The sequence below is a fragment of the Choloepus didactylus genome, chromosome 6, assembly GCF_015220235.1.
Source record: "Choloepus didactylus isolate mChoDid1 chromosome 6, mChoDid1.pri, whole genome shotgun sequence".
NCBI lineage: Eukaryota > Metazoa > Chordata > Mammalia > Pilosa > Megalonychidae > Choloepus > Choloepus didactylus.
Genome location: NC_051312.1, coordinates 12,264,345 through 12,280,927, shown reverse-complemented (window position 1 = coordinate 12,280,927; position 16,583 = coordinate 12,264,345). Strand labels below are relative to the sequence as shown.

General features: G+C 41.2%; 1 protein-coding gene across 3 annotated transcripts in view; it reads right to left on the bottom strand.

Moving 5' to 3' along the window:
• STX5 (syntaxin 5) overlaps nucleotides 1-16,583 on the bottom strand; it is a 50,801-nt gene that overhangs the window by 31,438 nt on the left and 2,780 nt on the right. For 2 of the 3 annotated variants that reach the window (XM_037838196.1, XM_037838197.1), the window contains exons 6-10: nucleotides 14,208-14,324; nucleotides 14,069-14,125; nucleotides 13,817-13,898; nucleotides 13,211-13,317; nucleotides 12,869-12,990 (exon numbers count right to left, since the gene is read on the bottom strand). In XM_037838196.1, the coding sequence (XP_037694124.1) occupies nucleotides 12,869-12,990; nucleotides 13,211-13,317; nucleotides 13,817-13,898; nucleotides 14,069-14,125; nucleotides 14,208-14,324 (485 nt within the window). Of the gene's footprint in view, nucleotides 1-12,847; nucleotides 12,991-13,210; nucleotides 13,318-13,816; nucleotides 13,899-14,068; nucleotides 14,126-14,207; nucleotides 14,325-16,583 lie in introns of those variants that run through there. The other variant, XM_037838198.1, reaches the window with a different exon arrangement.

Genomic DNA, 16,583 nt, shown 5'->3' with positions numbered 1-16,583 from the left:
GTTACCACATGGATGAACCTCGAAGATAACATGTTGAATTAAATAGGCCAAACACAAAAGGACAAATAATACATGATTTTTCTTATATGAAATACTTAGAACAAGCAAATTCATGGAGTCAGAAAGTAGAATAGTGGTTTCCAGGGGTGGCAGGAGGAAGGAATGGGGGATTATTGCTAAGTGAGTATGAGTTTTGGGTTGTGGTTGGTGGTTTGGATGCTGTTATGCACCCCCAAAGGCCATATTCTTTTAATCCATATCTATGGGTGCAGACCTGTTGTAGCTGGGACTTTTTGTTTAGGGTATTTCAACTGAGATGTGATCCATCCCATTCAAAGTGGGTCTTAATCTTTTTACTGGAGTCCTTTATGAGAGGACAGAAGACAGAAAAAACCCAGAGAGCTCAGAGAAGCCCTAGAGAAGCTGAGAGACAAGGACACACACACAGAAGCTGAAAGCAACGAAACTTGGGAGAGAAGGACCAGCAGATGCCAGCCATGTGCCTTCCCATGTGACAGACGTGTCCCAGATGCCAGCAGCCTTTCTTCAGAGAAGGTATCTTGTTGATGCCTTAGCTTGGACATTTTCACAGCTTTAGAATTGTAACCTGTAAGCTAATAAATCCCCATTGTTAAAAGCCAGTTCATTTCTGATATACTGCATTTCCGCAGCTTTAGCAAACCAAAACAGGGATGATAAAGAAAGTCTGGAAATAGTAGTGAGAGTTGCACAGTATTGCCAATGATCTTAATGTCAAAGAATTGTCCACTTAAGATGGTTAAAATGATTTTTATGTTATGTACATTTTGCCACTATTAAAAATAAATAAATCAGCCTAAGGGTACTGATGAATGGAAGGGTGAACCGTGTTGTATATATATGACAGAATATTGAGTGGCTGGCAGAAAGGAATGAAGTCATGAGGCATGCCACTAGGTGAATGAAACTCGAGGACATTATGTGGAGTCAAATAAGCCAGAAATGAAAAGACACATATTGTATGGTGTCACTAATATATAGTAACTATAATGAGCAAACTCTGAGAACTGAATTCGAGAGCACAGGTTATCAGGGGATAGAAAGCAGGTAGAGATTGAGCAATTGATGATTAGAAAGTATATAATGTTCAATAAGGCTCACTGTAAAGGTTCCCAGATTGTATGCTCTTACAGCAGTCACATTTATTCCTGAATTTTAACTGTTATTTCTAAATTCAGAGATGCTGTGCTCTTTTTGTATAAACTGGTAGTTCCCTGGAACTTTAGATATCTGTATGACACCTGAGACTCAGAGAATTCTGCAGCTCTGAAAGTGAGCATTACTCCATATGGCAACTGTTAAAGAAGGTGAAAAAAGAGATCAGACTTCAATTAGAGATATGAAGCAGATCTGGCTGGGTCTAAGGTAAATCAGAATACAGGGTAAACGATGATCCATATTTTAAAACTTCAACTTCAGTGTGAGACCAAAAGAAGAGATGTTTATTTCGTCCAAAATTCAAATTTTCTGTAGCATATCATCTAATTTAACCTGTCTGGTCAGTTTATTTAAACAAACTAATTACACGGAACCTAGAATAGGGAATGAGATCTTGTTATTCTGTACAGGTTACTGTAATACTCTGATACATTCTAAAGTATTTGGGGCAGAAAATGAAGAAGTATTTGCAAGGTCCCCTTGAGGGACTGGGCAAAAATGTGGAACTATTAAACTTCCCCACCTGGGGAATTCCTGATATTCTCTCAAGCATTAGGGACTCCCAATTTAATAAGCCAAGCCCTCAATCTTGAGGCTTGCCCTTATGAAACTTATTTCTGTAAAGGCAAAACTAAGTCTACTTATAATTAAGAGTCACCCCCAAAGAATTTCTTTTATTGCTCAGATGTGACTTATCTCTCTAAGGAAACTCTGCATATAAACTCACCACCCTCTCCCCTACATGGGATATGACTCCCAGAGATGAGCCTGGCCCTGGCATTGTAGGATTGACAATGCCTTCTTGACCAAAAGGGGGAAAAGAAATGAAACAAAATAAAGTTTCAGTGGCTAAGAGATTTCAAATACAATTGAGAGATCATTCTGGAGATTATTCTTATGCAAGCTTCAGCCAGACATTGCAAATTGCCACAGTATGTCAAGCCCCAATCAACAGTATTCCTGAAAACTCTAAAGAATACTCTGGGATCTATCTAAGACTCTATAAAATTTTTACTTAGTAAGTTTGTTTTTTCAGAAACTTGAGGCCTCCAGATCGTTTCTATGCCAGATAAGCCCTGAAACTCAGAGGTACCAGTCTCTCCAAGAACATAAATCAGTTTTATTCTTCTACCCCATAAGGTCGACACCCCTTTCCAGCATGAAGAAGTTAAAATGGTCATTGCCCAGATATCCCTCTAGATTGAGAGAATGATCAAATGAGAGGGAGGAGGTGTAACTGAGAAATTAGGATTTAACAAATGATTATGACTACTGACTCATTATATTGATATTTCTTTTTAATTTCTAGTGTATTAGAATAGCCAGAAGGAAATACCTGAAATTACTGAACTATAATTCAGTAGACTTGGTCTTTGACATTGATCATATAACTACATAGCTTTTATCGTGTGGCCATATAATTGTAAAAACCTTGTGACTGACACTCCCTTTATCCAGTGTATGGGTAGATGAGTAATAAAATACAGACATGCATGAAAGTAATAATAATAGGTCAGGAATATGGGGAAAAATATCCCTACATAAACCATGGACAATAGTTATAGTACTACTTTAATAACCTTTCATCAATTGGAACAAGGGTAACTACTGTTAAAAAATAGTAGAATTACAAAAAAAGTGTTATCATCAATTGTAACAAATTTTCCACACCAATGCAAGTGTTGGTGATGGGGTGGTGGATGGGAATCCTGTATTTTATGCATGATTATTCTGTAAACCCACAACTGCTTTAACAAAAATTGTTTTAATAAATACATTAATTAAAATTTTAAAAAGATGGAAAAGGAGGAACAGAGGAACAAAACACAAAAGGGAGAAATAAATCAAACAGCAAAGTGGTAGACGTGTGTCCAAATTTCGCCACAATTACATCAAATGTTAATGAACTAAGGGCGGGGCAAGATGGCGGACTGGTGAGCTGTATGTTTTAGTTACTCCTCCAGGAGAGTAGGTAGAAAGCCAGGAACTGCGTGGACTGGACACCACAGAGCAATCTGACTTTGGGCATACTTCATACAACACTCATGAAAACGTGGAACTCCTGAGATCAGCGAAATCTGTAAGTTTTTGCGGCCAGGAGACCCGCGCCCCTCCCTGCCAGGCTCAGTCCCGTGGGAGGAGGGGCTGTCAGCTCCGGGAAGGAGAAGGGAGAACTGCAGGGGCAGCCCTTATCGGAAACTCATTCTACTGATCCAAACTCCAACCATAGATAGACTGAGACCAGACACCAGAGAATCTGAGAGCAGCCAGCCCAGCAGAGAGGAGACAGGCATAGAAAAAAAACAACACGAAAAACTCCAAAATAAAAGCAGAGGATTTTTGGAGTTCTGGTGAACATAGAAAGGGGAAGGGCAGAGCTCAGGCCCTGAGGCGCATATGCAAATCCCGAAGAAAAGCTGATCTCTCTGCCCTGTGGACCTTTCCTTAATGGCCCTGGTTGCTTTGTCTCTTAGCATTTCAATAACCCATTAGATCTCTGAGGAGGGCCCTTTTTTTTTAATCCTTTTTCCTTTTTCTAAAACAATTACTCTAAGAAGCCCAATACAGAAAGCTTCAAAGACTTGCAATTTGGGCAGGTCAAGTCAAGAGCAGAACTAAGAGAGCTCTTAGAGAAAAGGCAATAATCCAATAGCTGAGAAAATTCACTAAACACCACAACTTCCCAAGAAAAGGGGGGTGTCCGCTCACAGCCATCATCCTGGTGGACAGGAAACACTCCTGCCCATCGCTAGCCCCATAGCCCAGAGCTGCCCCACACAACCCAGTGTGATGGAAGTGCTTCAAATAACAGGCACACACCACAAAACTGGGCGTGGACATTAGCCTTCCCTGCAACCTCAGCTGATTGTCCCAGAGTTGGGAAGGTGGAGCAGTGTGAATTAACAAAGCCCCATTCAGCCATCATTTCAGCAGACTGGGAGCCTCCCTACACAGCCCAGCAGCCCAGAACCGCCCTGGGGGGACGGCACTCACCTGTGACATAACACAGTCATCCCTCAACAGAGGACCAGGGGTGCACAGCCTGGAAGAGGGGCCCACTTGCAAGTCTCAGGAACCATACGCCAATACCAAGGACTTGTGGGTCAGTGGCAGAGACAAACTGTGGCAGGACTGAACTGAAGGATTAGACTATTGCAGCAGCTTTAAAACTCTAGGATCACCAGGGAGATTTGATTGTTAGGGCCACCCCGCCTCCCTGACTGCCCAGAAACACGCCCCATATACAGGGCAGGCAACACCAACTACACACGCAAGCTTGGTACACCAATTGGACCCCACAAGACTCACTCCCCTACTCACCAAAAAGGCTAAGCAGGGGAGAACTGGCTTGTGGAGAACAGGTGGCTCGTGGACGCCACCTGCTGGTTAGTTAGAGAAAGTGTACTCCACGAAGCTGTAGATCTGATAAATTAGAGACAAGGACTTCAATTGGTCTACAAATCCTAAAAGAACCCTATCAAGTTCAGCAAATGCCACGAGGACAAAAACAACAGAAAATTATAAAGCATATGAAAAAACCAGACGATATGGATAGCCCATGCCCAAGCACCCAAACCAAAAGACCAGAAGAGACACAGCACCTAGAGCAGCTAATCAAAGAACTAAAGATGAACAATGAGACCATAGTACGGGAGACAAAGGAAATCAAGAGGACCCTAGAAGAGCATAAAGAAGACATTGCAAGACTAAATAAAAAAATGGATGATCTTATGGAAATTAAAGAAACTGTTGACCAAATTAAAAAGATTCTGGACACTCATAGTACAAGACTAGAGGAAGTTGAACAACGAATCAGTGACCTGGAAGATGACAGAAGGGAAAATGAAACCATAAAAGAAAGAATGGGAAAAAAAATTGAAAAAATCGAAATGGACCTCAGGGATATGATAGATAATATGAAACGTCCGAATATAAGACTCATTGGTGTCCCAGAAGGGGAAGAAAAGGGTAAAGGTCTAGGAAGAGTATTCAAAGAAATTGTTGGGGAAAACTTCCCAAAGCTTCTAAACAACATAAATACACAAATCATAAATGCTCAGCGAACTCCAAATAGAATGAATCCAAATAAACCCACTCCGAGACATATACTGATCACACTGTCAAACACAGAAGAGAAGGAGCAAGTTCTGAAAGCAGCAAGAGAAAAGCAATTCACCACATACAAAGGAAACAGCATAAGACTAAGTAGTGACTACTCAGCAGCCACCATGGAGGCGAGAAGGCAGTGGCACGATATATTTAAAATTCTGAGTGAGAAAAATTTCCAGCCAAGAATACTTTATTCAGCAAAGCTCTCCTTCAAATTTGAGGGAGAGCTTAAATTTTTCACAGACAAACAAATGCTGAGAGAATTTGCTAACAAGAGACCTGCCCTACTGGAGATACTCAAGGGAGCCCTACAGACAGAGAAACACAGAAAGGACAGAGAGACTTGCAGAAAGGTTCAGTACTAAAGAGATTCAGTATGGGTACAATAAAGGATATTAATAGAGAGAGGGGAAAAATATGACAAACATAAACCAGAGGATAAGATGGCTGATTCAAGAAATGCCTTCACGGTTATAACGTTGAATGTAAATGGATTAAACTCCCCAATTAAAAGATATAGATTCGCAGAATGGATCAAAAAAAATGAACCATCAATATGTTGCATACAAGAGACTCATCTTAGACACAAGGACACAAAGAAACTGAAAGTGAAAGGATGGAAAAAAATATTTCATGCAAGCTACAGCCAAAAGAAAGCAGGTCTAGCAATATTAATCTCAGATAAAATAGACTTCAAATGCAGGGATGTTTTGAGAGACAAAGAAGGCCACTACATACTAATAAAAGGGGCAATTCAACAAGAAGAAATAACAATCATAAATGTCTATGCACCCAATCAAGGTGCCACAAAATACATGAGAGAAACACTGGCAAAACTAAAGGAAGCAATTGATGTTTCCACAATAATTGTGGGAGACTTCAACACATCACTCTCTCCTATAGATAGATCAACCAGACAGAAGACCAATAAGGAAATTGAAAACCTTAACAATCTGATAAATGAATTAGATTTAACAGACATATAGAGGACATTACATCCCAAATCACCAGGATACACATACTTTTCTAGTGCTCATGGAACTTTCTCCAGAATAGATCATATGCTGGGACATAAAACAAGCCTCAATAAATTTAAAAAGATTGAAATTATTCAAAGCACATTCTCTGACCACAATGGAATACAATTAGAAGTCAATAACCATCAGAGACTTAGAAAATTCACAAATACCTGGAGGTTAAACAACACACTCCTAAACAATCAGTGGGTTAAAGAAGAAATAGCAAGAGAAATTGCTAAATATATAGAGACGAATGAAAATGACAACACAACATACCAAAACCTATGGGATGCAGCAAAAGCAGTGCTAAGGGGGAAATTTATAGCACTAAACGCATATATTAAAAAGGAAGAAAGAGCCAAAATCAAAGAACTAATGGATCAACTGAAGAAGCTAGAAAATGAACAGCAAACCAATCCTAAACCAAGTACAAGAAAAGAAATAGCAAGGATTAAAGCAGAAATAAATGACATAGAGAACAAAAAAACAATAGAGAGGATAAATATCACCAAAAGTTGGTTCTTTGAGAAGATCAACAAGATTGACAAGCCCCTAGCTAGACTGACAAAATCAAAAAGAGAGAAGACCCATATAAACAAAATAATGAATGAAAAAGGTGACATAACTGCAGATCCTGAAGAAATTAAAAAAATTATAAGAGGATATTATCAACAACTGTATGGCAACAAACTGGACAATGTAGAAGAAATGGACAATTTCCTGGAAACATATGAACAACCTAGACTGACCAGAGAAGAAATAGAAGACCTCAACCAACCCATCACAAGCAAAGAGATCCAATCAGTCATCAAAAATCTTCCCACAAATAAATGCCCAGGGCCAGATGGCTTCACAGGGGAATTCTACCAAACTTTCCAGAAAGAACTGACACCAATCTTACTCAAACTCTTTCAAAACATTGAAGAAAATGGAACACTACCTAACTCATTTTATGAAGCTAACATCAATCTAATACCAAAACCAGGCAAAGATGCTACAAAAAAGGAAAACTACCGGCCAATCTCCCTAATGAATATAGATGCAAAAATCCTCAACAAAATACTTGCAAATCGAATCCAAAGACACATTAAAAAAATCATACACCATGACCAAGTGGGGTTCATTCCAGGCATGCAAGGATGGTTCAACATAAGAAAATCAATCAATGTATTACAACACATTAACAAGTCAAAAGGGAAAAATCAATTGATCATCTCAATAGATGCTGAAAAAGCATTTGACAAAATCCAACATCCCTTTTTGATAAAAACACTTCAAAAGGTAGGAATTGAAGGAAACTTCCTCAACACGATAAAGAGCATATATGAAAAACCCACAGCCAGCATAGTACTCAATGGTGAGAGACTGAAAGCCTTCCCTCTAAGATCAGGAACAAGACAAGGATGCCCGCTGTCACCACTGTTATTCAACATTGTGCTGGAAGTGCTAGCCAGGGCAATCCGGCAAGACAAAGAAATAAAAGGCATCCAAATTGGAAAAGAAGAAGTAAAACTGTCATTGTTTGCAGATGATATGATCTTATATCTAGAAAACCCTGAGAAATCGACGATACAGCTACTAGAGCTAATAAACAAATTTAGCAAAGTCGCGAGATACAAAATTAATGCACATAAGTCAGTAATGTTTCTATATGCTAGAAATGAACAAACTGAAGAGACACTCAAGAAAAAGATACCATTTTCAATAGCAACTAAAAAAATCAAGTACCTAGGAATAAACTTAACCAAAGATGTAAAAGACCTATACAAAGAAAACTACATAACTCTACTAAAAGAAATAGAAGGGGACCTTAAAAGATGGAAAAATATTCCATGTTCATGGATAGGAAGGCTAAATGTCATTAAGATGTCAATTCTACCCAAACTCATCTACAGATTCAATGCAATCCCAATCAAAATTCCAACAACCTACTTTGCAGACTTGGAAAAGCTAGTTATCAAATTTATTTGGAAAGGGAAGATGCCTCGAATTGCTAAAGACACTCTAAAAAAGAAAAACAAAGTGGGAGGACTTACACTCCCTGACTTTGAAGCTTATTATAAAGCCACAGTTGCCAAAACAGCATGGTACTGGCACAAAGATAGACATATAGATCAATGGAATCGAATTGAGAATTCAGAGATATACCCTCAGATCTATGGCCGACTGATCTTTGATAAGGCCCCCAAAGTCACTGAACTGAGTCATAATGGTCTTTTCAACAAATGGGGCTGGGAGAGTTGGATATCCATATCCAAAAGAATGAAAGAGGACCCCTACCTCACCCCCTACACAAAAATTAACTCAAAATGGACCAAAGATCTCAATATAAAAGAAAGTACCATAAAACTCCTAGAAGATAATGTAGGAAAACATCTTCAAGACCTTGTATTAGGCGGCCACTTCCTAGATTTACACCCAAAGCACAAGCAACAAAAGAGAAAATAGATAAATGGGAACTCCTCAAGCTTAGAAGTTTCTGCACCTCAAAGGAATTTCTCAAAAAGGTAAAGAGGCAGCCAACTCAATGGGAAAAAATTTTTGGAAACCATGTATCTGACAAAAGACTGATATCTTGCATATATAAAGAAATCCTACAACTCAATGACAATAGTACAGTCGGCCCAATTATAAAATGGGCAAAAGATATGAAAAGACAGTTCTCTGAAGAGGAAATACAAATGACCAAGAAACACATGAAAAAATGTTCAGCTTCACTAGCTATTAGAGAGATGCAAATTAAGACCACAATGAGATACCATCTAACACCGGTTAGAATGGCTGCCATTAAACAAACAGGAAACTACAAATGCTGGAGAGGATGTGGAGAAATTGGAACTCTTATTCATTATTGGTGGGACTGTATAATGGTTCAGCCACTCTGGAAGTCAGTCTGGCAGTTCCTTAGAAAACTAGATATAGAGTTACCATTCGATCAGCGATTGCACTTCTCGGTATATACCCGGAAGGTCGGAAAGCAGTGACACGAACAGATATCTGCAAGCCAATGTTCATAGCAGCATTATTCACAATTGCCAAGAGATGGAAACAACCCAAATGTCCTTCAACAGATGAGTGGATAAATAAAATGTGGTATATACACACGATGGAATACTACGTGGCAGTAAGAAGGAACGATCTCGTGAAACATATGACAACATGGATGAACCTTGAAGACATAATGCTGAGTGAAATAAGCCAGGCACAAAAAGAGAAATATTATATGCTACCACTAATGTGAACTTTGAAAAATGTAAAACAAATGGTTTATAATGTAGAATGCAGGGGAACTAGCAATAGAGAGCAATTAAGGAAGGGGGAACAGTAATCCAAGAAGAACAGATAAGCTATTTAACGTTCTGGGGATGCCCAGGAATGACTATGGTCTGTTAATTTCTGATGGATATAGTAGGAACAAGTTCACTGAAATGTTGCTATATTATGTAACTTTCTTGAGGTAAAGTAGGAACATGTTGGAAATTAAGCAGTTATCTTAGGTTAGTTGTCTTTTTCTTACTCCCTTGTTATGGTCTCTTTGAAATGTTCTTTTATTGTATGTTTGTTTTCTTTTTAACTTTTTTTTCATACAGTTGATTTAAAAAAGAAGGGAAAGTTAAAAAAAAAAAAAAAGAAAAACAAGGAAAAAAAAAAATGTAGTGCCCCCTTGAGGAGCCTGTGGAGAATGCAGGGGTATTCGCCTACCCCACCTCGATGGTTGCTAACATGACCACAGACATAGGGGACTGGTGGTTTGACGGGTTGAGCCCTCTACCATAAGTTTTACCCTTGGGAAGACGGTTGCTGCAAAGGAGAGACTAGGCATCCCTATGGTTGTGCCTAAGAGCCTCCTCCCGAATGCCTCTTTGTTGCTCAGATGTGGCCCTCTCTCTCTGGCTAAGCCAACCTGAAAGGTGAAATCACTGCCCTCCCCCCTACGTGGGATCAGACACCCAGGGGAGTGAATCTCCCTGGCAACGTGGAATATGACTCCCGGTCAGGAATGTAGACCCGGCATCGGGGGACGGAGAACATCTTCTTGACCAAAAGGGGGATGTGAAAGGAAATGAAATAAGCTTCAGTGGCAGAGAGATTCCAAAAGGAGCCGAGAGGTCACTCTGGTGGGCACTCTTACGCACACTTTAGACAACCCTTTTTAGGTTCCAAAGAATTGGGGTAGCTGGTGGTGGATACCTGAAACTATCAAACTACAACCCAGAACCCATGAATCTCGAAGACAGTTGTATAAAAATGTAGCTTATGAGGGGTGACAATGGGATTGGGAAAGCCATAAGGACCACACTCCACTTTGTCTAGTTTATGGATGGATGAGTAGAAAAATAGGGGAAGGAAACAAACAGACAAAGGTACCCAGTGTTCTTTTTTACTTCAATTGTTCTTTTTCACTCTAATTATTATTCTTGTTATTTTTGTGTGTGTGCTAATGAAGGTGTCAGGGATTGATTTAGGTGATGAATGTACAACTATGTAATGGTACTGTAAACAATCGAAAGTACGATTTGTTTTGTATGACTGCGTAGTATGTGAATATATCTCAATAAAATGAAGATTTAAAAAAAAAAAAATGTTAGTGAACTAAACACTCCAATTAAATTCTCAGTTCTCATCTTGCTTTGCTTACCAGCAAAATGTGTCATGCCTAATCACTCTCTCCTCGACTCATTTTCTTCTCTTGTCTACTAGGACATGATACTTGTTTATTTTTCTTCCTACCTCATCAGCTGTGCTCCTTCTCAGTCTCTTCCCAGGACTGAGCATTGAGTTTAAAAATTGCCCCAGATCAGGATTTGATACTCCTCTTTACTGTCACCTGCTTACCCAGTCTCAAGGTCCAATTCTGCAACATTTTCATTTCCAGCCCAGATCTATCTTCTACACTCCATACATCCATCAGCCTGTTCAACATCTCCCTTTGGATGTCTAAGAGACAACTGTCCAGCTCTTTCTTGCTGGATAATACGCCCGACACTGAACTCATCCCCCGCCCCCAACCTACTCTACCCCAAGTAGCCAACTGTGTGTTCATAGTAGCTCACATCAAAAACCTGGATTTATTAACTCCTTTTCTCTCATACCCTTCATTCAGTTCAAGCAATTGATCCTGTTGGTTCTCCCTTCAAAATACATCCAGAATCCAACTACTTCTCTGCACCTCCACTGCACCACCCGGGATCCAGCCACCACTGCCTCTTGCCTACATTACTGCAAAGGCCTCTGCAATGATCTTGCAGCCTCTCTCCTTGCTACCTATAATCTGTCCTCAATACAGCAATGAGAGTGACCCTTTAAAAAGAGAAGTCAGATCACATCATCCTTAAGTCAAAACCATCCAATGGCTCCTCATGTCACCCAGAGTAAAAGCCAAAGCCTTGCAATAGCCTTAAAAGGCCTCACATCATCTGGTCCCTCATTTCCCCTCTGACCTCACCTTGTCCCGTACCCCCTTCTCCATCTTACTCACCTGTCCCCAGCTACAGTGAACTCTTTGCCATCCTTAAACTCATCAGACATGATCCTGCTTTATACTTGTTTCTGCCTTGGATCCTCTGCCCAGATTTCTACATTGCTAACTCTCTCACTTTCCCCCAGATCTTCTTAACAGGGCCTACCTTAACCATCCCATTTAAAATTACAACTGGCCCCTCCAAAGTATGCACTCCCAACTAGTTTACCCTACTCTTATTTGGAGCATTTAACACTTTTTAACATAGAGGTCAATTCACTTGTATTTATTTTAAATGATCTATCTTCCCTACCAGGATATAAGTTCTATAAGGTCAGGAATCTTTGCTATATCCCCAGAACTGACTGATTAATTCTAAGTGTAACAAAGAGGAGCAGATAAAGTGCCTCTTGCAATAGTAGGTAGCATCAGAGGAAAGAGGCCCTCCTATTGGTGGGACAGAAGACATCCTGACTTACCTGGCTTCAAAGTCTTGCATGCTCTGGCCCCACCTACTTCCCTCCAATCTCATCCTGTGCCTCTATCCCTTTTCACTACTTTCTAGCCACACTGGCCTGTTTGACTGTGCCACTTTAGTGCCTTTGCTCTAACTGTCCCCACTGCCTAGAATACTCTTTCTCTCCTCTTTGCATGGCTGGATCCCTTTTGTCATTCAGGTCTGCCTCAGTGTCAATTTTTCTTCAGAGCAGTCTTCCCTGCACCCAATCTAATGTACTTACTTAGTCACTTTCTTAACACGTCATCCTACTTTCTTGGCATAACTCTTATTACTAGCTGAATTTTTTTGTTTGACAATTCTTTTTAACTGCTGTGCCCTCGTGTCCTACCTAATTTGAAACACACTACAGTGTACGCTCCATGAAATAGGGACTTTACTGTTCTATTCACTGCTGTAGCTTTGGCACATAGAACACTGTCTGACACGGAAGAGGTGTTCAATAAACACTTGTTGAATGTGGATGGAGGCAGATGAACCAGGCCCTATGGGTGGGCAGGATGCCACAGGGCACAGAGCTGTCCCTGGGGACCTCTCTTTGCAGTGAGAGATAGAGCATCTCACCTCTGAATGGTTTCCTCCTGTTCCTTAACCATGTGCGCCAACTGCTGAAAGATGGAGCCCAGCTCAACAATTGTAGACTCAATGTTCTGCATGGTGTCTGCCCGACTCTGGATATAGGAATCCTTCAGAAGAGGAAAAGAACACATGAGCATTGTGAGCTTCTGCAGGGTAGGGTATGTGTCTTGAGGGGAGGGCCTGTGTCTTTAGAACCCTCCCAGCTTGCCATTCTGCCCAGGGCATACTACAAACACTTGCTTGTGGACCACAAGAAGAGGAAAGAGGAGATGCCATCCTCCTTTTGGGAGAGATGAGCAACTCCTCCCCAGTTCAGAGCCTGGGTACCTGCTCGTCAATGAGCTGCAGCTGCTGGCTGGTCCGAGAGTCCATCATGTCAATGGCCACATCCCCTGAGGCACGGGACTCTGCCCCTAAAACCACAGCACCACCCCCTGGTGGAGAAAAGAAGACATGGCATATCTTGATGGTTAAAAGCAGGTTCAAAGCCCACATGTTCCGGATTTGAATCCCAGCTCTGGCACTTACTAGCCTTGTGACCCAGGACAAGTCATTTAACCTCTCTGAGCCTCAGTTTCCTCACCTGTAAAATGGGGATAATAATAGTTGCTTTCTCAAAGGACAGTTGCGAAAACTAAATGAGAGAATGCAAATAAAGGGAGCGAGCGCACAAAAATGATTAGATACTGTAACTCTTTGGAACAACATTGAATTCCCCCCAAAAGTAAGAAGATGGGCAACTAAGTGTGGATCATGAATCCCAGAAATCATGTCTGACTCCTGAGAGATCAAGCCTACTAAAGTCAAGGCCCCAGGGTCTGACCAACTTTTTGCACCTCCATTTTTCTAGGCCACACCTGCCTTTGGAGATGCCGTCACAGCCAGAATAATATGCCTTACCCCGGAGGGCCTCCCATATTGCCTGTGACTTACCCAGGTGGTTGGCAGCAAGGGGCAGGGCAGACACAGGTGCTCGGGAGAACTGCTCCCGCCGATTCCTCTGCTGCTTCAGGTTCTGGGGTTGGGGAAGAAATACAAAGGTCCTGAGGCTTCTGGAAAGCAGGAATGTTAAAGAGATCCCTCCCAATGGCCCCATGACCTTGGTCCTCTCGCCCTTTCAATTGTCCCCTTTACCATTTCCCCCTTGGGCCCTCAGATTCCCATACAACCTATACAGATTCTCACCTCTGTCCTCACTTCTAAAACTGATTTGAAGTCATTGGACATGGAGGCCAATTTGGACTAGAAGAAAAGGAAAGTGGGTCAGCCAGAGAAGAAAATAACTTCCTGCCTTGCCTCCCTCCCTCCTTCCCCCAGGTCCCACCTGCAAGGAGACCACAATGGTGTTGGAATGTGTCTGCAGGTGCCGGCCACTCTGGGTGCCCTTGGCCCTCACGAAATCCTGAAGCTGAGCAATTTGTTTATTGAGGCCATTGATGTCCTGGTGAAAGAGACAACAGAAAAACTGATTATCAACTAAGGAGTGCTCAGCCAGCATCTCTCCCACATGGACGTATCTAGCAGAGAAGTAGGGTGAAAGTTACTTGCAGGGGTTAGGGTATCCCAGTCAGACAATGTTCTAGAGATTTCTCTGGCTCAGTTCTGACACAGAGGAGCAGAATGAGGCGAAATGGGGTCTCATCTATTTGTTAATAACTGACTTGTTTACCTCCTCCAACCCAGCACCCTGCTCCACACTATGAGGCCATGCTCATAGCCACAGAATCCCTTAAAAGGCTCAAATCTCAGACCCAGAGCATACTGATCAATAAATCACCTGAGTAGAACCCTGGGAAATAAAAGGGTCAAAGGCATCATAGTTTCCAAAGGCATTAACAAAGTGCTTTTTACATGCAGAATGCTTTTTTAAAAATTATTATTACAAAAGAGTAAAATCAATGCCTTTCCCAAGGTCACACACAATGAGCACAGCCAGGCTTTCAATGCCATATCCCAATCCCTAATCTAGCCTGCCAAGGGTCAAGTAAGAAAAGGGATATGCTGGAGGAGGCTGGAGGTGACAGCGAAAGTTTGCCCCAGGGCAGCCAGAGCCAAGGAGGGGTCAGAAGAAAAAGAGGAAGAAGTCAAGAGAAGTAACAAGAAGTTCAACAAATAGGCTAGGGAAAAAAAAGTAGATTGGAAAATTTCTAGAGGTCCCTCGGAGTTAGTATCACCAGCCCTAACTACTGTCTTGAGACCCCTGGACAATTTTTCCTACGGATTGATCTGACCCTTTGGAGTTGCTATAGCTACCTCATTGCCACATGTCCAAAACAACATTTGAGGTTTTTCTCCACAAAATCTCTAGGGTTCTAGCTTAGAACCACTTCCCACCCATGCACACAAGCTAAAAACTTCTAAGTCATATACTCACAACTCTTTTAACACACCAGACAACTACAATTTATTGTTTATTACAGGTTCAGCAATGTGTTAAACATAACAATAACAAGAGCCTTGTATTTGTTTACTGTGTTCCAGGAAATATGCTAGGCAGCTTACAACTTTATCTCAACTTTGTCGTTAAGCTGAACATAGAAAAAGAGAAATCTTAATATTCCCCCCAAAAAGCTATTCCCTCCCTCCTTCCTTCTTTTCCGTTTTGGTAAATGGAACCACATTCACCCAGTTATTCAGACCAAAAACTTAAGAGCCATTGATTCCTCTAATTTCACCCACATGCAACCAAGCAGGAATCTACACAGAATCTGGCTGATTATATCTCCAACCTATACTCTGAAAAACTCTACTTATCTCCTTCTCTGTCACACCCACTCTACACCAAAATGGCTTCTCTCTCTAAAAAAACTCTTGAGAGCCTCTTCACTGAACTTTTTTCCATCCTGCTCCTCTATGTACCATTCTCCACACAACCACAAGTTATCTTTTAAAATCATAGATCAGGTCATGTCATCCCCTTGCTTAAAATCTTCTAAGAACGTTTCCCATGAAATTTAGAATACAATCCAAACTCCTCACCTAGTTTCCACAGGCTCTATCTGGTCCGGCCCCTGTCCATTTCTCTGACTCCATCCCCATCAGTCTCCTCCCTTACTACACCTCAGCCACACTGGCCTCTTTTGTGTTCCTCAAACATATAAAGTTTGCCCACATGTTAGAACTTTGCCTTTGCTATTTCCACTTTCTGGAATGCATTCTTACTTTCTGGAATGTGCTCCCACCAGATCTTTGGATGACTGGTTTTTCCTTGCCAGTCAGGTCTCCAATGTCGTTTTTTTTCAGCCAGGCTATTCTAGATCCCCCATCTAAAGTAGCCTCAGACCCGAGTAACTCATTCACCTTGCATATTTCTTTCATAGGATTTATTTATCACTACCTGAAACTGTCTTTTATTTCCTTACATAGTGTCTCTTTCACCAACCAGAAAGGAAGTTCCCTGAAGGCAGTGACCACATCTGTCTATTAAAAGAAAACAGAACAGGGTAACAGGAGCTCAGATTTTAAGGTAATGGAGTATTAAACAGCACAGTCAGGGTAGGCTTCCCTGAGCAGGTAACAGCTGAGCAAAGCCTTAAAGGAAGTCTTATCTTGAACTTTTCCTTTTCAGTCCATGCCTCTGCACATGCTCTGTCCACCGCCTCTCATAAGACCTGAAAACTCAGATTCCACTTCCTCCATAAAACCTTTCCCAGCGGTTGCAGTCACCTTTTTGTAGGATCTCTTCTGTACCACCTGCCTC